The following is a 22,441-nucleotide window of genomic DNA, read 5'->3' on the forward strand; positions in this document are numbered from 1 at the left end:
GTTTTGTCTAGTGGAAGTTTTTCCTCCTGGAAAGGAAGCACATAGGGTTAATGTGCCTGCAGCAAAGAACATGCACCATACAGATCACAAAGTGCACATAATGTAAATAGGTCAGTGGGCTACTGCGTGTGTAAGTGTAGGTGGCTCTGTGGGTGGCTCTATTTGTGTGTGGGTTGCTCTATGTGAGTGGCTCTGTGGGTGGCTCTGTGTGTGTGGGTGGCTTTGTGTGTGTGGCTCTGTGTGTGGGTGCAAATGCAATAGGTCTCGCATTTGAGAGTGATTAAGCTATTGACATTGTAAATAACAATGCCGTTTCTTTAAATGTTTTAAAAACATAAACAAAAATAATGTCATGAGCAATGCCAATAGCTCTAACTTTAACAATGCCGACACCATTGCATTGTAAATGCTTGTTGCTTTTGGTATTTAAGGGATGTAGAATACTAATTGGACGAATAAAATCGTCTTGCACATTGGTTAATCTTGCCCTAGCTGGCTGTAACCTATGTGTGCTTCAGCCTCCCTCTCCTGATGCTTGCCCGATGCTGAGTGTCAATAACTACTGTCCAATCAGATTACAAGGCCACTTTCATTTCTGGTGCTATACAGCAATTTTAAGATCCTCTTGGAGTTTCTCGTTGCTCAAATAGGTGTAATTTCTGATAATTAAATGTGGTCTTCATTGCTTGCTTTTGCTTGCAAGAAAGGGTCACTCAGTTGTTGAAATGTCACTCTTAATTACACTGAAATTATGAAAATATCATACATAGCAATCTGAAACCTTGGCAGCCATGCGGTGCAAAATTAACTGCCCTCCCACGACCCCTCAGCCCGTACTCAACTCATTGTGGATTCAGTCCATACTCCAAAGTCAGCCCTAGACCCTAGGATGCCGGAGCCGGGGAAGACATCAAAGGAGCCCCTTCACTATTCCATGGGGATCCTGTCCATCTCTGCAGGTAGGACTCATGCTGGCACATATGTTATGTTTGGTGCGTTTATATAGCGCTAATATCCGATTGAGGCATGCAAGCGCTTTGTGAATAGAGAGTCCTGGGCTCTGTTTAGATGAGGGGTTGATGAATCATATTGGTGTGGAGTTGTTTTCAGAGGCCTAAGAGAGAGCATTACGATGGGTTTATGGAAGCCGGGAGCGCTGGCGAGAGTCAGCGACATGCTATCTTCACAACTCAGTGCGACTGACTGTTTCAGCTCTACCGGCCTTTGGAAAAAGAAGCCTCTCAGAAAGTCTCAGATCCCCTATAAACAACAACACACCTTGGTGGAATGTAGTGTCCGGGAAATGTTTTTCAAAATGACGCTGCAAAATTAACCGCCCTCCAACACAAATCAGACTCACTGCAGATTCAGGCCATACTTCAGCCCTTGACCACAGGATGCCGGAGCCAGGGAAGGCACCAGAGCCCCTTTAATGTTCAGTTGGGGTCCTGTCCATTTATGCAGGTAGGACTCATGCTGGCACATACGTCATGTTTGGTGCGTTTTTATATAGTGGTAACATCCGATTGAGGCAGGCAAGAGCTTTGTGAATAGACTCCTGGGCTCTGCTGAAAAAAAAATGTCTGCTCTGGGGTAAATTTTAACTCTGTGCTTTGCTCAGTCGTCTAGCAGAACGTTTTTTTCGGAGCCGAGAGAGGGGTCATAACCCCCGCACTGTGCCCACTCTAGAGTACATGCAAAATCCCCACTGTATCCCTTAGAATGAGCAAGCCAACATGCCTTTGTGTTTGTAGTGGTCATTTGTTGGCAGCAGTTTTATTAGTAATACATGGATATACTTTGGCATTATTTGCATGCCCTGGTCATAAATCATCATTGGTGAACTGTCATATTTGCGTCATAAATCATATCTATTTTTGTCATACATCATATCTGCCATAAATCATAAGTACATCACCAATTAGCAAATTGTTCGTTGGTTAGCTCATTTGCAGTCTTGTCTTGTTTCTTGTCCCTTCTGGGTCATTTCTTTGTTCGGTTGGGTTTGCGTCCTTGCGTGGTTGGTAGCTTCTGTCCCGAAGTTAGGCCACAACTCGCTACCTTGTTGGCCTCTGTTGTGCTCAGCCATCCAGTGGGGGCTGGGCTGCGAGCGTTGTCTCCTTTTGCTACCCCCTTTTTGTAGGCCAACTCACCCAGCCGTGAGGCATCCCAAAGTGAGTGGTCCTACACACCGTCCTTAGGCCAACTCACCCAGCTGTGAGGTATCCCAAGGTGAGTGTTCCTATTCCAGCACACCGCCCTTCAGTGTGCCTCCGTACCAACCATTATCCGCGTAGCTCTCCGCTACGCTGTCAGGGAGGCTTATGGCTTCCTGCGGCTCCCACTCGTTCATCTTGTCTTTTTATCTGCAACCTGCTAGAGCCATGGTGCCCCACAGGTTGCCCCAGAATACTCGCATGTCTTCCTCCGACAGGTGCACCCCATCCTGCCCATAGAGTTCTGGGCTTCCCGTGTGAATGAGCCAGTGCCTGATACTTTCCAAACCGTTGGTTCTGCAGAATTTGCTCATTGCGAGGTTCAGGTTTTTCCTTGAGTTTTTCACTACTTTTTGTGAATCAGCCCCGCGCCACTCCCTTCTGCTGATCAGTTCTGACCAGGTGATGGTGGTACCCCTGAAAGATCTGGCTGCTTCCATGAGGTCTCTTTGTATGTTGTGGAGGAGTGCTTTCCTCCCAAGTTTGGCCAGGTTGTTTCCCCCCAAAATGGATAATCAAGATGTTCGGATGCCATGCCGTGTCTGCCTGCAGGTGAGCGAGGGTCGCCGGCAGCTGGTCCCATTTCATTCCTGGTCACCCCATCCACCGGATGCATGTGTCCCCTGATCGTCCTTCCTGTCTGTGGCCCCCTCGCCGCCATCAGGACTGCATTCTGGTTATGAAGGAGTGGCCTACCACCCACACCAGGCGCGGTCTCTTTCCTGCTGAGGCAATGATCACAAGTGTCAATTAGCTGCTTGCCCTTGGGAGGGGTGCCCCTGCCCACGCTAGGCAGTCAGGTAGTTCTACAGTAACTGGGGCCTCACGTAGGTCTGGTGTGCCCGCGCCACCATCTACCTACTGCCTATATCCCAGCCTCGGTCATCCCGTATTGTGCCGCTGTCGTTGCTGCCCCGATTCTGAATGAGTGTGACCCAAAACCCGCTGGAGGTAGCCCCCCTTTGCTGAGGGCTAGGTGCATGACTGGTGTAAATTGGAATTCGCTCAACTGTTTGCCGTCCCTGTGTTTGAACAGTGGCCCTTCAACAGCTCGTTGCACTCCCATGAATGCTAGTAGGCAGCACACTGTGCGGCAGCTCTGGTCCTTGATGCATTGCAGCCGATCTACCACCCCCTTGCTGGCCTGGTCGGTCTTTGACCGTTTCAGTAGAATCTCTAGTTCCGCTGTTCTGGGCATCACATCGCTTGCCTGTAGACAGTGCTTAGCTGGCCCCGTCCTCGAAGGTGCCCCTAACTCGCTGAGGCGGAACGCCCCAAAGAATGCAGTGGAAAATGCAGCCTTAAACAGGAGGAGCTCAAAGGTATCCTTTGCTAGGTCACCCAGTGTTCTCAACAGTAAGCACAGCTTTGTGTAGTCTATCGGGCACCTGGTGTCCTACATTGCGCCCTCCGCGCATTTCCACCCTTTCATTGCCGCTTGGATATAGTGAGAAGCCGCTAATCGTGCCCTGTTTCTAGCTTTGTGTAAGGCGCCACGGTGGATAGGTGGGCTTGTGCCCACGACCTGGATTTCCTGCAGGTGAATGCCCACTAGATGAACTTCTCAACTGCACTGCTTGTGGCCCCCATGTCCCCCAGGGTCTGGATACCCCCTATCCGCATCACAGTCCCAGCGTACTTTTTATATCGCCTGGGAGCCTTCGGGGAGAGGGCTTGGTTGACCAGCTCTGACAGGTCTACCCTGCCGGACCCCACAGTTACACCAGGAAGGGGGTCATGTCCCGCTCCGCCCCAGGGGCCAATACCTTGAATTTGTCCATCCGTGCTCTTGACAGGGCGTCTGCCACCTTGTTCTCCACCCCTGGTACATGGCATGCTCTCAGGTCTATGTTTCCTTCCAAGAGCAATTTAACCAGTTGGAGCATTAATCGCAGTGTGTCTGGGCACCTGGCTGACCCTCTATTAATCGCTTGTACTACGCCCTTGTTGTCTGACCATAGTGTCACCTGTTAGCGCTACTATAATGGGGATCAGCTCAAGAAATGTGATATTGCCGGTTATGCCCTGCCTGCGCCAGCTGCTGGGCCATTGGCCAGCACACCATTTCCTTCCCAGGATTGCCCCAAAACCTGTGCTGCCTGCAGCGTCTGTGAACAGCACTATTTGTCTGCTTGTGACCCAGCCTTCCCTCCAGATCAAAATCCCATTGAAGTCTGCCAGGAATGTGTCCCACATTAAAAGGTCCTGCTTGATACCTGCTCCCAGCCTGACATGGTGGTGCTTGAGGGTAAGTCCTGCTGTCAATTGGGTTAACCGCCTAGCAAACACCCTGCCTGCTGGGATAACCCTGGATGCAAAATTGAGTTTGCCTATTAGCCTTTGGAGGTCCCACAGGGTAGCCTGCTCGCGCTCACAGAGGCTCCTAATGTCTTCCCTGAAATCCTTCACTTTTTCTACAGGGAGTCTGGATGTTCCGGTCACTGAGTCTATCTCTATCCCCAGGAATGTGATTTTTGTCACTGGGCCCACGTTTTTTTCTGCCGCCAGGGGGATCCCTAGCTCCGTTGCCAATTTTGCAAATGCTGCCAGGGTGTCGCCGCACTCTGTCGATGCAGCGGGGTCTTTGAAGGGGGAATCGTCGAGGTAATGGAGTTTCCCGCCGGAGGGTTGCCTGACGTGCAGTGCCCATTCCAGGAAAGTGCTGAAGATTTCGAAGTAAGCGCAGGATACCGAGCACCCCATAGGCATGGCTTTATCAAAGTACATGTCTCCCTCCCACTGGAAACCTAGTAGGTGGAAACTCGAGGGGTGGACCTCGTGTAAGAGGAAGGCTGATTCGATGTCCCCACGGCCTGCTGTTCTGACTAGGTCGATGGCGTCATTTACCTTGGCGTAACACACTCAGCATGCTTCTGCGCTGATCCCATCGTTCACTGATGACCCCTCGGGAAAAGACAGATGGTGAATTAGCCGGTACTGTCCTGGTTCTTTTTTGGGGACCACTCCCAAGGGCGATATCACCAACCCCTTGCACATGTGGGAGGGAAGGGGCCCTCTATTCTACCCAATGCCCTTTCTTTCTCCAATTTCTTAGTGACCACCCCTGGTTGTTGTAGCGCTTATTTCAGATTGTTTGCGCTGCCTGGGGGGAGGGGGCCTGCAAATGGGATAGTAAAACCTTGCTCAAAGCCTTGCACTAGTATAGCAGCTTCTGTCCTCTTGTGGTATGAATTGGCTAGGTTGCGTAATTGGCTAGTGTTGATGGGGGACCTGGCTAACCCGCAACTCTGAATTCCTTTTGGTCCCCCCTCACCCTCTCTGGTTTCCTTACTGCTTTTTCTTCTCCTTTTTGTCCCCCTTGTGTTTCTTCTTGCGTCTGCACCTTGCTGCTGGGTGTCCCCCACCACAGGAGGAGCAAATATATTGAAATTTGCACGAGGCCCCGTAGGTCCATTCATTTGCCTCATATTTCCAGCATATTGCCGCTGTCCCGCTAGTATGTGGGGCTTTCCCTGTGCTGAACTGTCTGGACTTTTGGAACATCCTCCCCCTCCCTTTTTGGAAGGAGTCCCAAAAGGGCTGCTCGCTCTTCCCTGCCCATGCCTTGGTCTCCCTGGCTACCATCATCATATAAATGAAACCTGATACATCCTCCTCATTCCATTCCACCTCTGGATGTGCTTGAATTTTTAGCCAGAAACCCTTATCATATTCTAGCCATGCGTCACCAGGGAATTGCCTCTGTGAATAATGTATGTTGGCCTTGTAGAGCCATAGGTCAGCATGGCAGCGCAGGAATTTCTCTACAATTCACCATCATGAATTTCATCAGCCATGGCAATTAAAAAGTTTTTATTCACAACAATGTACTTCTATATCAAACTGCGGTGATCTTTGTATGTAGTTGAGGCCCCACTTGAAACTATAGACCACTCGCATTTCCCATTTTTATGTCATCTAAATTAAATGTATAGAAATAGTCACCCTAGAAATTAATGAGTGAGTATGACTGAGAAGGTTAAGTAGGGGCAATAGACCTGCAATATACTTGATATTTGTCTAAGTTTCATGAATTACATTGTGTTATCGGTTTTATGACATTGTTTTTTCTTTATTCATTTGTAAAAATAACATTCCCCCCCAAAAAACTCATATAAGAACAATACATCGTTATATAAATATATATTTTTGATACTTACCTGGTGGATGACATATTTGTCTCGCATATTCATAGGTCCATTTTATTGTATTTCCTAAATGTTTTTTCTCAATTGTGATTTATACCCTGATTTAGAAAATTAGTCAGGGGTAAGCCCTTTACTTGCAAAAATTGTTCTGAATGCATCCAACCAGTTGTCAACATTTCTTTTGTTCCTTTCCTTCCGCCATTCCCTTCTATCATCGTCTTTCTTGTCACACACAGTCAGGTTCAACCCATCAACTGTTTCTCTAACAGTGTAAAAATATCAATGAACTCCTTCCTTCATATCCTCTCCTTGACTGCTAGAGGTATGAGGCTCGCTAGGCCTCTGGCCCTGGTGGTCATTGACGCTGGACCGGGTGAGGGCTTTGCGAACGGTTCTGCTGTGGGGAGAGCAGTGGGCGGGTCGCCTGCTGTGGTCGAGCCACCCCATGCTGCTGTGGGGGACCCTATCTCACTCTGAACCTCTTGGGTGCCCTTGCCCCTCAAACGTTCCTGGCACACGTAGCCCGGGTACACAGGTGCCAAGGCAACCCCGAAACCTCCCCTTCCGCTTGGTCTCCAGCCGCCCCTGACCCCTGCATGCCCAGACCTTTAAGCAACAGTGGTGCCATTGTTTTGAAACATTATTTCACTATTTTACTAATATGCTCACCACTTGTTGCTCCATCTCTGGTCCCGCTGCTTGGTCCTGCCGCTGCCGGGTTGGCTACAGGCGGCAGGGTCTTTCTCTGGGGGTCTTTTTTTGGCTGCTGCTGCCTCTGCAAACTTGGCTGGCACCTTTCTCTTTCTCTTGGCTGCTGGTGCACTGGCGTCCTCAGGTTGCTAGCTTGGTCCTTCCCCGGCGTCCTGCCACAGATGTGGCTGTAGCCACTCGCTCTCATGGACCTCTGATGCTGCCCGGATCTTCCTCAGCAACTCTCCTAGGTCCTCTGGCTGTCTTTTGACCCCCGCCTCTCCATCTTCAGGCGCTTTTTGATGAACACAACCTCCTTTCTCTTCCCCCCTTTTTTTGGGGGGGGGGGGGGAGTTCTATGCCCCAATTGCGCTTTGCTGTAATGCCCCTGGCTGGTTTTTTTGGACTGGTGCCAGACAAAACAGTTATGGCGGGGTGATGACAGAGTCTTTTTCACAAATAAGCTGCTCCTGATTAGATGGATGCTGTGGCAGTGTGCCCGGCGACCTTCCACGCGGTTCTACGATTGCCCTCATTTGTTCGGTGTGCCCAGAGCACTGCTCATTGTGCTGTGCGCCTGTCCCTTTGAGGCAGCTGGTCCCTGCTGTCACGTGGGCCCTTTTGTTATTGCACTCGACGGTGCCGGATCAGCTGAGGCAGAGGTGGGGGCTAGGCTTCCCCTTGTCGTTCCCGTTCCTGGCAGGCCGCCACCCGCGGATGCGGACACAGCCCGGGATAGTGACGAGGCTCTCGTCGAGGAGGCACTCGTGAAGCCGCACCCGCTGCCCGTCGTTTCCCAGAACACTTGCCTCCAGGAGATCAGGTTAGCTTCCTTTGTTTCTTGCGACGCACCACAGTTGTGGCGCCAATTTCAAATCCTTGACAAAGCCTCCCCGGCATCCCGGCAGCCCGCGTCACAAGGGCTTGAAAACACCGAATGGGCTGCTGAGCAGTGGTCCGTCGCCGGAAAGGGGGAGTGTGGGGGAGGGGCAGGCTTCCCCAGGCGCTCCCTCTCCTCTACCACAGCAAGGGTTGCAATCGTCTGCCAAGCCGCTGTAAAAGGGTTGAGGCTCGGTAATGACCAGAGGGTCGCCCCGCTTTGCTCCCAGATGACAGGGGAGACCTCTGCTGAAGCCTCAGTCATTTCCTCTTGCTTGGTAGCAGCGGTGGCCGATCCTCGCCACGGGATGCACTGGCGCAGAGCTTCGCCTCTCACTTCGATGAAAAACGGGAATAACAAACTTCTCGTCACTGCTGCTCCCCCACTCCACGAATATAGGAGCTACCTGGGGAAGCGGCGCTTATATCTCCCTCCCCGAGTTTTTCCTGCCTAGCTGGCAGGCTCCCCCATTGGGGGGTTCATACCCCGCTCATTCCCCCATTGGCCGAGCGGGATTGGCGCCTACCTGGTGGCCGCACGGGGGGTGCGGGTGCTTCTCCCGCTTATGGGGGTCTCAGTGTGCCAAAAAACTGTTTTTTCCGGGGCTCGGCGGCGCGTATGGCGCCGGCCCTCGAGGCCCCCTTTGGGGGAGGCCTCTGCGAAAAACACCTCTAGACATTCTCGAAATGTGAAAGTGATAAAACATCCCACCATGGGCTAATCTGTTCTGATTTACATTTTTTTTTTTCCACAGGTGGATTATTGTATGGATCGTAAACTGTAATCTCTCTTTCACGAGCGTGATTGATGTATTTTTAAATAAACATAGAGGTTTGAATCCACAGGCTGGCATGTATTTATGAGCTCAGTGTTTTTCAACATGAAATAGAATCGCAAATCTTAACCGTGGAGACGTCCCGAGACTAAACTAAGTGAACATTTATTCTTGACACGAAATTGCTAGGAGCATTTAATATGAGAGAGAGAATGAAAGCGAGGTAAATTTCTAGAAACAATGCCTACAAAAGCTAATTTCAGAAACAGAAAAATATGCTAGTAACAGGAAAAAAACAGAAGGGCACCATGCCTGGTTCAAGTTTACTACATTTGAAGTCTGTGCACAGTGATTAAGAGTGTAGTGGTTGGAGCTGATGAAAGTTGCAAAATGATGACTGTAGAACACTAATGTGACTTTTGTAGAGCACGGTATGGTTTATCTCATTGTACATGTGATTTCAGTGAAAACAGCAAAATCATACGCGTTAATGAAAAGTTCAAGTTTTTAAACAATCCTTCTTTAAATAATCCGATGAAAGCACAGACAAATAAGAAGAAATTCACTCACTGGAAGGTGCAACAGAAAATAATGATTTCCTTGCAGGAGAGGCGTGTAGCTCACCTTTCATAGAAAAGATGTAATTCCAAGGGAAAAGTATTTTCACCATAGAGAAACTCATTTCCCTACCACCACTACTTCTGGGGAATCCCCTGCCTTCTAACTCAAAACCCATCCTCTGTGTTCCAATCCAGGCCAAAAATCTTACAGACATGAAGACTGTCTGATACAGACACGTTTCTGAATTTCATTACAGCTGTCCTTACTTTCATACTTTTTGGAGTATCATTGGTCATGCATAGTGTAATTACCAGAATCTTTGATTACCTAAGTATGTATATTTCCTCTATATCTTTGATAAATTTGGTTGGTAATGGTTTATAATAATAGCAGTTTTAGCGCAGTCATGTTCAGCTGCCTGCCCACAGTGCCCTGTGTGTTGCTGACGTTCACACACAGTCTAGTCTTTCTGCTGTGTGCACAGTACTTTTCAGGAGCCCTTAGCTGCGCAACATAGTTCAAGTTGCACTTACTAACTTAATTTGGGCAACGACGCCGACTGTCGGGTGATTCTAGTTAGTGGTGACAGAGATAGTGTCACTGATAGTCGTTGAAATGTCACTCAAAATTGCACTGACATTATGAAAATGTCACACATAAGTAATCTGAAACCTTGGCACCTATGTGAATATTTAGTTTGAGCTGTTTCCAACACCTCAAACTTGCCGCTTAAATAACACAACTTGGTAGTGTGCAGTGTTGGGGAAATGTTTTTGAAGATTACGCTGTAACATTAAACTAATCAGATCTACACCAAATTTTGCATGAGGAGTAATGAAGCAGAAAACGCCTGGGTTTAAATCGAGTTGCACGCTTTAAATAAAATAAACGTTGATTGTATAAAGAACTGTTAGACCTGGCATCATTGGCATGAGTTTTTCTGTTGGCCTCCGCTGTTTACGATGTTTTTGCTGGAATATTGCTTTGGGCACTGTGCCACTGCTGATCAGTGCCACAGTGCAAGTGCTCCCTATGTTAAATTGATACATTGATTGGTGTTACCATGATTGGCTTGGTTGGCTTACTGTTCAGACCCTAGTCTAGTGCACCGCGTGTGCCAAGGGCATGTAAGTTAACTGCTGCTGCAAAATGTGTCCCAGGCCTGCCACCGCAGAGCCTGCGTGCAGTCCCTGACTGCCATGTCGACTTGGCAAGGAAACCTACTTGCCAGTCTCTAAAACCTTCACTTTGCCACATTTCAGACACCTCTATGGTAGGCCCTCGGGCTGGGTGCATTGTGGGTAAAAGGTAGGTCATGCCCTGATGTGTGTGGCATGACCTAATAGTGAATTACAGCCCTTTTTGTTTTTCACTATTGAAGGGCTACCTGCCTCCAATAGGCCAGAATGGGCAGACTGATTATTAACTCCATTATAATCTATCTGACTCAGGGAGCATGGTAGCAGGTCGAGTTTAGTATCCCTGAACTCAGAATTTAATAACACACTCTTTAGGATGGATGTTTTTTAAATTCTGTGTTTGAAAATAGCCCTTTTAGAAAGTGGCTATTTTCTTGTCCAACTATCCACCGGTCTCTGCTGGTTTGTTGTGTGTGTCAGGGGTTGGGTGGCTCCAGAGGTCTGAATGAGTCAGTGTGGGGTGAATGAGGCATCTACACTTAGAGTGGGGGAAGAGTAGTCCCTGATAGCCTGCCCTGCCTGACACAATACTGGCTCCGCCTCCTGCTGGGCGACTGAGGACCCTGCCCTGCTCAGTGAATAGGCCAGGTGCCTCTGCCTGGCAACACCCACAACAAACCCAGGACGGGGGGAATTTTCCTGCTTGGACAAAGGGAACAAAGCAGAAAAGGGGTATAAGAGAAGGACCCCTGAACAAGAACTCAGATCACTTCTGACAAGGAAACCTCTACCAAGGACAAGAAGCCTGCTGATCTAAGGACTTGCCTCCCCCTTCTGCCAGTGTGCTGTTTGCTGGGGGGAACCTGAAGCTGCTTCTTTATTTTTGCCAAGGAACAAGGAGAGAGGAACTTGGTGTGTACTCTCAAAAGCTTGCTAGAAAATCTCCAAGGGCTGGAAAAGTGCCAGCCTCCTGTTGAAGTCACAGGGCCAAAGGACTTCACCCTCTGCTGAATTGCTGGTTGCTGGAAAGTGTTATTTCCAGTGCACAGGGGAAATCTGCAGTCTCGACGTCGCCGCCGCCGCCGAATCCAGCTCGACATCGTGAGTAACGGCTCCAGTGTTCCGAGCCTTCGACGCCGGCCGCCGGGCCCGATCGACGCCAGTAGCGACGCCAGGAGTAGTGAGTATCGGCTCCAGCTCCAAGTGACCCCGTCTTGACACCGGTATCGACGCCACTGAGTAGTGAGTATCGGCTCCAGCTCTAAGCGACCCCGTCTCGACGCCCCTGCTGATCGCATCGAATCGACGCCCTTCTCGACGCCGTGAGCGCTGCTCTGGCCCGACACCTCTAGACGCCGCTGCGGATCGACCCGAATCCGAGGCAAGATCGACGCCGACCTCGACGCCGACATCTCAACGCCGTGGATCATCGTTTTCTTCATTTCCAAAGGTACTGTGTTTGTGGGTTCTGTTGCAACTCCAGGCTCGACGTAGCGCTCCTCGCGGTCGACGCCGAACCTTGGGAATATCGTAAACTCGACGTCGTGTGACTCCTGTGGGGGTCACATTGTTGCCAAGAACTGTGTTTCAGAAGAATACTTACTTTTGTTGCTAAAGAACTATTTCCTAAGAAGAAACTTTACCTGAACTATTATTTTTCCTTCCAAAGAGTATTTATTAAGATTGTGGTATATTTTTGTCGTTAGTTGGTCTTGTGCTAAGCCTTATATAAAAATACTATTTTTATAATAACTCCTGTGTTGTGTCCATTTGTAGTGTATTCACTTTATTACTGTATGTGGTCATAAATGCTTAACACACTGCCTCTGAGATAAGCCAGTCTGCTCTGCCAAGCTACCAAGGGGGTAGCAGGGGTTATCTGAATGTGTAATCCCCTTGCCCTGTCTAGAGTTGGTAGGTCCCTATTTGTCAGAAGTGTATACCTCTGCCAACTAGAGACCGCCGGTTCTAACAAGAACATAATAGGTTTCACACTGCCATCGTTAGAATATTTTATACCGTCTTAAAATCTGAGTCAAGCTGCTCCCAGTTATTTCCACCATCTCACAGTTTCCCTCTTCTCCGATTCTCTCTGTTCTTTTCCGTCAGTTCTCCTCCCACTGAATTTTATTTTTAACTGCACCTTGCGACCTTAAACCACTGGTCGGTGGACCGGGCATGCGTCAGCTTCAGGCCAGAACCTACTTCAAACACTAGAATCTGTGCCTCAGTGATATAAATTGAGTTGAAGTTAATGAATGAGTCAGTGCAGCGGTTGGTTTAGCAGTCAATGCACCCATGTCCCCTCCTTAGCTCAGTTTATTGTGGCAATAATGCTTCAATGTATTGAGTGCGGCAGAAATCAAATAAAGTGAAACCGGTTAGACAGCTTCTCGTTGTGGCAAGGCCGGAAAGCTGGTAATCAGGTGGCATGTGCACTACCCACCCACAATGTTGTAGAAACTGGATTGTGGTTAGATATCCGTGGCCCGGTACCCTGGGTAGACTCAGAGATCTGAACTTAGCGACATAGATGAGCGCACTGGGATGATTCAGCGCCAAGGTATCTGATAGATCAGAGAGGTGGCAGTTTATTGCAGCCCTCGGTGTCACCAAGCACTGTTTCATTGCCTTAACAAGCTTTCTTTATTTTTCAGAGAACGAATCTCACACCTGTGGTCAGAGCTGTAATGAAGCAAGTTGATGATATCGCTTTGGCTGGCAGAATAACACACAAGTGATTTGCAAATAACTGTAGACATTAAACAGACAACAACAGGGCAGAGAGCTGTTTTTGGTGCAGTGTCTACTGTCATCCCACTCCTAGAGCATTATCCACCACTACTCTCTAGAGTTACAGTGCACTATCCTCTGCCCGTAGGCACAGCCCCATTTCTATTTTCTAACATTACATACAATGCCCACCTTCCGCCTACCACAGGTACAAGGGGTCCTACCCTAAAAACCTTTGCCACAGTGTCCAACATTTTCCCAGCCTAGGAGTAAATATGGACCACTGCTAGTCCTACTACAGATTTAATAGCTTTATTCTTTGGCCAGCTAGTGCCTGGTGTGTTGTCCTTCCTGAGGCAGACTGTTGCTGTCCTCTTACAACAGGTGCAGTTCCCGCCATCCTCCTACTTCAGGAAGAGGGCTGAGTGCTGGTCCTCAACTAGTTAAAGTGCCCATCGTTCCCTTACTGTGGAAGGAATGGGGCACATCATGGTATTTCTTCTGGCAAGATATGCCTAACTATCCTCTCATATCAGGTAGAGCACAAAATATCTTTAAATGCAAGGTGCAATGACCTCATACATCCTTCTGCCAATACAGTAATCTGGAGACTTCCCCTCGCTGTGTCTCAGCTATCAGCAATAGATTGCAAACTCCAAAAACTGAAAAGATGGGCATTTAAACATCTACAGAACCAACAAATTTGTTCCAAAACATCCCCCAGCACCACCTCAGTATCACTCAGCACCACATCCGCACAAGCGAACCACCACCTCAGTAACACCAAAGCACCACCTCAGCACCAGTGCAGCACCATAGCACTACAAAAATCCATTACACTTAATACCATTTAATTACTATCCACATAATTCTACAACACAGCATGCCACAAATTTCCACCACACAACTCCACGCCACACATCCCACAACAAACAATTCCAATGCAACCCATTTCTCCCTCACACTTCCACCAACTCTGTCATCTCTCCACAACACACCCACTGCCCCTCTCTTCCTCACACTATCCATTTTCATCTTGCAATCCCTCTGCCCCGCTCCTCCCTCCCTCACACTCCTTTTCTCCTCTTTATAATACCTGCTCACGCATGCTACCTTCTGGTTCCTCCTCACGCTGTGCACTAGTCCACCTCTTGCCTCCCCCTCCTGGGGAACCCCACAACCCTATCTCTCTCTCTCTGTTTCTCATACCATCCCTCTCTCTCACACACACACTCTTCCTGCAATTCTCATGTGGTTCACTTCAGGTCTTTCCGCACAATATATTTCCCGTACCTTTTCAAGCTTTTAGTCCCTCAAACCCATGCTCTCCTCCTCTTCTACGGGTGTCTTCTGCATACACAAACTCTGTCTCTTTATATGCCAGTGCCCTGCTATCTTTAACTCCTTCTCACACACTCTTTCTACTCCTGTCTGGAGTTCATTCACTACTTTGTGTGCAAACTACCTATCCCTCTTTATCTTCCTTTCTATCTATTTTCTATAGTTCTCACCCCTATCTAATCACCATGCCACATAATTCCACTACACAAATACACTAAACACCAAACAATACCACCCCACACAATTCCACAAATAACAATTCCAATCCAAACCACATAATTCCACTCCACATCACATACATCCACTAGTCTCCAAACAAAGACACAATGCTAAAAGACATTACCATTCACAATGCCAATAGCTCAAACTCTCGCAAATGCGGGACCTACAGCATTGCAAATGCTTGTTGAACATATTATTTTGTGAATTACAACCAAGCGCAGGGGTTGCACAGTACTAGGTGTACTATTACACATGCATACGTTTACGCTCAGAACCATAGGTTTGTGAATCGGGATCAACGTATTTACAGGGACCAGTGAGGGACAGTACATTAAAGAAATACCCTCAACTGTTAGATGTACAGACTCAAGGATTCTTGAAACTATGCGAAGCGTGCAAGGTCATCAAATACACCCCTACACAAAAGGACACCTGGTCATGAGGTTCAGTAATACCCGAATAGTATTTATACAAAGAAAAGATTTTGGTATCATGCTGGACGTTTCAGTCATTCATGCCACAGTTACCGTAATCAACCCTTCTGGATGAGAATGACCGCTTTAGAATTTGATGTCCTAGTGACAAAGGCTAAACGCTGTCTATGGTTAGTATTGTTCCTCACCTGAGCAGTGCCTGGGATCTGAAGACGAGCGGTTCTAGTATTAGAGTCCACCACGAAAGCAGCATTAGCATATGAAACTCCATCAGGGGCTGTAACTTTGATGGTTGGCGTGGCACCCTGCCACGTGACAACGAAAAAAGTGTTATTCCCCACAGTACTGTCAATGGCCACTCTCTTCTCCAAACACTCGTTCATTCTAAGACTTAATCCACAAGTTTCAAGCTGTTACAAAAAGAAAAGAAGGAATCAGTTTAGACTAAAGTAGACATACAAACCATTTGAAAGATCATCTTAGAAATTGTTTCTCGCATATTTATCTTATAGTGAACTGTTTATTATTCTCTTTTTCCATCATAAATTCTTAATACATACAGTTTTCCTTATCTTCTAACTGCTGCTGTGTTGTCAAGCTTCTCTGTGTATAATGATCCGAAAAACGTATTGTCAAATTCAGAGGCACTGGACCCTTTGATTAATACATTCATTTCAACCATTTTGTGATTAATCTGGTTCAGTTTTCGGTAACATTGCCAAATGACATTTAAAGATTCATATTTACCCTTAATGTATCAGTTCAATTATTTAGGCCACTGCATATTTTATGCGGTGTTAAGAGGACTTATTACGCATATGGCTGCCCCAGGTTGCCTCTTCCCAGCGCTAACCTGCTACTACAGTAACACTGCATTACAAAATCATCCTAGGCTGAGAATAGACAGATCTTCAACTACTTCCTAAAGCAGAAGTGGTTATGTACTTTTTTCTAAGGTAGTTGAGCAATTTATTCCATAGCAGCAGAGCTATAACCAAAAGGATCTACCACCTTTTCAAGCCAGTTTGAAACGGGTACCATGGCCAGGTTATAATCTCCTGATCTTTATGTCCTAGTGTGGTAATAGGACTAAAGCAAGGAAAGCAGACAAAGTGCTCTCAGTTTAGTCATGATACAACGAACCACACACAGTGCTTTGAACTGGATCCGCTTCACCTCCATCAACAAAAGCAGATTATGAACCTTCTGAGAAACTGAGCGGAATTGTTCTAGCTGATATAATAAAATTAATGCAGCTTTCTGAACACTCTGAAATAATAATACATTTACACACCTGTGGGTAAAAAAAGCTTATGATGCTTCTAAGGTTTCTTTAGATGCCAAAACAGCCTGAGGTCAATGCTTTACCTTATGGCTTGAAGGATAGGGAATCATCCAGCCATATGCACAAATTATTTAGAATATCATTGGGGGTTGCCCCAGCACATTAGGCCACCATTGATTCAGGGGCGTAACACAGGCCCCCGCATCCCCTGCAGTGCGGGGGACCCCAAGCTCCAGGGGGCCCCCTGAGCACTGCACTTCGGCCGCAGAGCTCTTGATAGAGTCCGGAGGGGGCCCCTCTACGTACCTTTCAGGGGGGCCCCCTCAATTATCTTTACGCCACTGCATTGATTGCCACATTTTTGCGAGTGTTATCCTAGCAGAAGAGTTTCAGTTTTGTAAGCATTCAACTCCAACCAGTCAGAATGCATCCAACTTGCCACAGCTAACATGGAGGTCTTAAAATTGGCCGGGCCATCCTCTTTCCCAGTAGACAGGGATTCATTAAGCTGGGTATCATCCACTTATTATACTAGTAATATCCCAAATGATTTCACCACTTTTACATAGATGTTAAAGAGAGTTGGAGTCAAGGCCGAATTTTGTTGGTCTCTATATCCAGCGATCACTTAGTGGATCTGAAAGGTGAAGATATCACCTGCAAGAACGGATCCTTTAGGAAGGAGCCGAAACATGCCAGCACATTACCCTGTCTCCCAATCTAATTTATTCTGGCCAAAAGCACCTCATGGGACAAAGTATTGAAAGTTGCGCTAAGATAATAAAATGAGTGCGGCAGAATCTCCCTCATTGACCACCAGCCTAAGGTCTTCTGTCACTTTAAGACGAACAGATTCTGTACTGTAGGCTGGTATAAAGCCATTTTGTGAAGAATCCAAAACCTGATGCTGTTCTATACAGTTCACCAGTAGATTTTTCACATGCTTCTCCTCCACCCTCATTAAAAAGCAAAAGAGGGATTGGCCAATAATTTTCAGGCAAAGTAGAATTACTAAGAGTGCAATGACTTTTGCATGCTTCCAAACATTAGGCACCACCACAGTAGAAATCAAGAGATTAAGCTTACAAAAATAGAAAAAAGGATCTCAGCAGCTTTAAACATCAGATCTGACTTCTGATTATCAGGAGAGCCTGATTCTACTTTTTCCATAAGGGCGTAAAATAATACGATTCTACAATACAAACTCAGCAAGCCTGCCACTATGCTGCAGAATAGCAGTCGCTTAACCAGAGCAACCTGAGCTAGAGCTAGGGTTGTCTTCAGAAAACTGTGTATATCCTTAACATTCTTAATAAAATAATCTGAAAGCCTATTACATTTTCCACCAGAGGATATACAAAGACAAATTTGCTTCTAGATGAAGCAGGCTATGAATAATGGCATGCATCTCTTTAGAAGGGTTGCAACTGCACTTGATTTTCCCTGCATAAAAGTAGGTACAGGATCCAGCATATGTCTGGCCTCAGGCATAGGACCAGTTACTAACTGCGACATTCATATCACCCTCGAAGAAAGAGGAATACTTCACTGAGATATGTCGTATATTTTAAGAGGATTGTGGATCATTTGCTATCCCATACATGGCAACAACTGCAAAAGGTGGCTTTGGTTGCTAGAGTTTTTTGTTTATATTTATTAATAATAAGGATTTTTTTAACATCGTGTTCAATAACTCAGTTAAGCTTTTTTTTTATATATACTAGTTTATTGTTTTCAGACACCTATATAAAACATTTACCCCACCATTATCGCAATAGCACCACGGTAGATATGTTACAGTCCAAAGTTATAGATTCAGATCATAGCATTCGCCTATTTCCCCCAAATAAAATAAATAAGGTTCTCCTGCTCATCACACACGTCCACACCCGTTCTCCACTCCACCAATATGGGAGCCTGTGGAGAGTTCCAACTCCGGGCAATATTAAGTTTGGCAACCAAACAGGTGACCCCAATGAACATCTGGTCTGCCCGTGGGCCGCCAAGATTGTCCATGATGCCTAGTAGGCCCCCTCTAGGGGAAAGATCCAGGGATTGAGCCAGCACCTACGAGAGCGCTTGTTGTATCCTCAGCCAGTAGCAAACCATCATAGGGCAGGCCCAACCACATGATAAAAATGGGCATCAGGCATAGAGCAATGGAAGCAATTGGCTCCGGGGGAATCTTACCGGCTCGATGGAGTTGTATCTGGGTCATATAAGTCAAGTGAAGATAATTTAGTTGAATCAGTCTAAAGTGCGTGGAGATAGCTAGCACCCATTTGGCCTTTTTAGCGTCTCTCAAGTCTTTGTCGTCCAATTCTCCAACCCACTCCTCCCAACATTGTTTAAGTGCGTCGAAGCAGCTTGGGTCTTTACTAACTAGGGAGGGGTGAACTTAGGAGATGGTTCCCTGGGCAATATGCACAGTCAATAATCTGGCTACGAGGGAGCTGAACTTGGAGGCATGTTGGTAGTAAGGGTGTGACACAATTGTCAATATTTGTGAAATTGTGACCGGGCAAGTTGGTATCGGTCTTGCAACTCCTGGAAGTGGACTCCTGTCCACATGTCCCCCATAATTGCGAGGCCTTTACTGTCCTATTTATAAAAACCCTCAAGGCCTGCTGTATGATGTAACCACCTGTCTTTCCTTAGGGGTGTCAGCCGTGTCAGTCTACAGTCTCAAACAAGAAGTCAGAGAGATCTCCAACTCAAGAAGACCTCCTGGGCAATATCTGGGAGGGACTGAGGTATCGGTGCGCCGCACAGTATACACATGACATTGTCAAGGACCAACAGGGAGAGTTCACCTCAATAGGTCGGATCATCCCAGCTGCCACCCTGCCAGTCATTAATAATGATCAGCTGTGAGGCCCGATAAGAACTGTGGAGATTGAACATCCCAAGGCCTCCCACTATGGGGAATGTCGACTCTTGGCAAAAGCGATGCGGTCACGATAACCCACCCAAAGTAATTAGCGAATTATGGAATTAAGATTGTGAAACAACTGGTTTGAAATCAGGGGTGGGAAATTTTGAAAGGTGTATAGAAAGAAGGGTAAAATCAACATCTTAAAAAGGGCTATGCAACTTAAACGTGGCGGAGGAGCTGCACCTATTAGTAGATATCACATTTCATGGTTGTAACTAATGATGCCAAGTTAAAATGTCTCGTGAACTCTGGAAGCTGAGAGATATGGACCCCCAGGAACTGAGAGCAGAGACAACGCACTGGAATGTCAGATTGCCAGGAGTGGACACTCATGTCCCCTTAATCAGCACCAATACGGATTTAGAGCTGTTCATTTAGAGGCCTCCTCATACAGGTGGAGCAGAGTTAGACACTAGGGTCCTGAAGCTTGTGGATCGGTCAGGAAAAGCAGGATGTCATCTGTGTATAACATAATTCTTTCCTCTGGCACACTGTTTCAGGACCACCCACAAAACTGCATCAAAGCGAAGGAGCCTTGCTAGGAGTTTATTACTAATGCCAACAATAGAAGGGAGAGAGGGTAACCCTGGCGGTGACTCTACAGATAGGGAACAAGGAGGAAAGGGACCCACTGACCTGGACTTGCGCAGAGGGTTGGCAGTATATGACCCTAATGAGTTTACGAAGGTGAGCCCCCAGCCAAGCACGGTTCAGGACACTATGTAGGAAGGTTCATTACACAGTGTGAAATGTTTTACCGCAGTCTCTTAGGAATAAGAAGTCTGGATGATGTATGTGGGACGCGCACGAAAGCACCACCTGGACTCATGATGCAATGCCGAGTGCCATGCCCAGCATAAAGTCACACTGATCACTGTAAACCAGGGAGGGGGGGTGTACTGCAAACAGTTTGCTAGAAGTTTGGCAAATATCTTAACCCCATAATTAATTAAGCAAATGAGCCTATAAGTGGGGCACTGGTCTGGAGGGTGGCCTGGTTTAGGAATAACCACTATGGAGGCCATATGAAGCCCTAGGGAAAAGCCCCCCCCCCCCCCCTATTAGTGGCTTCAGCATTTAACATGAGCAGGAAGGGTGCCAGTTCAGTACAGAATTTCCAACAGTTTTCAACCAGAAACCTGTCAGGGCATGGTTTCTTGCCAGTCAACATGTCAGATGGTGTGACCTCAATCTTGTCTACAGTAATGGTTGTGACATTACAGATGGCCAGGACACTACATGACTGGCTTCTAAGTTGTTAAATAAAGTGCACTGGAAGGGAGTAAACTGCCATTTACTCTGTAAAAAAACCTCTTGCATGATCCCCCTCAGAATTGCAACAGGCAAGTAGAGTTTGGGAAGTAAGAGGAGTCACCATTTGCTTGGGTGCCTTCGTTTCCCCTTCTTAACCGTTCTGCAGTGGTATAGCAGTCACTAAACACTTCTTCTGAATTTAAATACGTCAAGCTTCATCACTATGCACTCTCTCTGGAGGATGAGTTATAGTTTCTAATTAACTCGTGAATCATTGCAAGGCAGTTATCAAACATTAAGGACTCTGCTATTTCCTACATAGTAATTCATGTAAATATACAAGAACACTTCGGGTCCGATTCACAGAACTAACTTAAGACAAAATTCTAAACTTACTATTTTTGGTATTCACAGAAGTTAGGATTTTGTTTTAAGTTTGTCTTAAGACAAACTTAAGACAGACTTAAGACAGTCTTAAGACAGACTTAAGACAGTCTTAAGACAGACTTAAGACAGTCTTAAGACAGACTCTATATGGACAACGTTATCCTGGAGACTAGCTTGACGGTTCCTTCCGGGTTGTGGGCGGTCCTTCTGGGAGGCCGTTCCTGTATAAACCCACTGCAGACTCTGGGTCAGTGCCTGGCAAAATCTCTCAGTTGCTTCAGCTCTTTCCCTATCGTACAGTTCATGAATCAGCAATCTGTATCCTCGCCTTTGTTCTTTTGACTACTTAGTTCCCTGTCCCTTGAGACAATTTTGGCTTACTGCTCATTATACCTCCTGCTTACCTTCTAAATCCTTTCTTTGCTTGCTCCATTCTTCTTGTGTCCTTATGATTTGGCATTAACACCAAAGAACAGATAAAGATGTTGTATCATGCAATGTTATCTTACTTGGTGCTATCTAAACACAGCAATATTCAGGTGCTTCTTGCAAAAATGCATAAGCAGCAAATATTGTTGAATTAGTTTATGGGAATGCCAGTCAGTCAAATATTGTTATTCTGTTTCATTTCCTAAGCATAAAAGAAGCACATATAAAATAATCATAAAGTAGATAGTTAAAACAGTAGTGAATAAAAGCAATTCGTAGATATTACTACCCTATTGAATTAAAAACCCAGGCAACCAATTTGTACCTAAAATCATAAAGTTCAATAAAAGAATTAAAAAACCTTACTTAGTAGAATCATACAATTCATCCTTTCCAAGTGTCATCTGTTTTCAGTCAATGTCAGAGATGAAGTGAAACCACCTGACACACTAATGAACCATACAGGTTCTGGATGGAGCACAAATCTGGTTTGTACTGCCTAAACTTATAGCTAGACATAAGTGGACAATACATTTCTTCCTCGGATATCGATAAAAGTGCAAAAAAACACAAAATACAGGGTGGACTGAGTTGCTACACCATCACATGGGCACAAGCCGAGTACCTTAAGTGAATAACAAGCTACAGGAAAGTCCAACATTAATGGAAGATAAGTCATACAGAATCTAGTAAGTATGAAACATTGCTGCAAATTCTAGATTGACACCAAATAAGACTGTAAACCAAGGCAAGAAGGAAGAGCGTTATAGTAAATAAACGCATATTTCTGTTTATCTTCCCATCTTTTAAGTGCAGCTTTAGCTAAAAATGCCTCCTTTAGTCTTGTCTTACTTACTGTCGAACAGGTTGTAGGAGTTTAGAACAGCCCAGGCGACGCCAAATCCTTCAGAGTGGAGAGCCAGGGAATTGCTAAGGCATTCTCTAAATCCAGGCAGTCCTCCAGAATCAGCTGGTTTAAGGCGACCATGCCCCTCTTCCACATGGAGTGCCA

General features: G+C 46.5%; 1 protein-coding gene across 1 annotated transcript in view; it reads right to left on the reverse strand.

Moving 5' to 3' along the window:
* LOC146834644 (calcium-activated chloride channel regulator 3A-1-like) overlaps positions 1–22,441 on the reverse strand; it is a 637,940-nt gene that overhangs the window by 206,745 nt on the left and 408,754 nt on the right. Inside the window, exon 10 of the mRNA XM_085602115.1 lies at positions 15,328–15,549. Coding sequence (XP_085458241.1) covers positions 15,328–15,549 — 222 coding nt within the window. The remainder of the gene's footprint in view (positions 1–15,327; positions 15,550–22,441) is intronic.

This window comes from Triturus cristatus, chromosome 4_2 (assembly GCF_964204655.1).
Source record: "Triturus cristatus chromosome 4_2, aTriCri1.1, whole genome shotgun sequence".
NCBI lineage: Eukaryota > Metazoa > Chordata > Amphibia > Caudata > Salamandridae > Triturus > Triturus cristatus.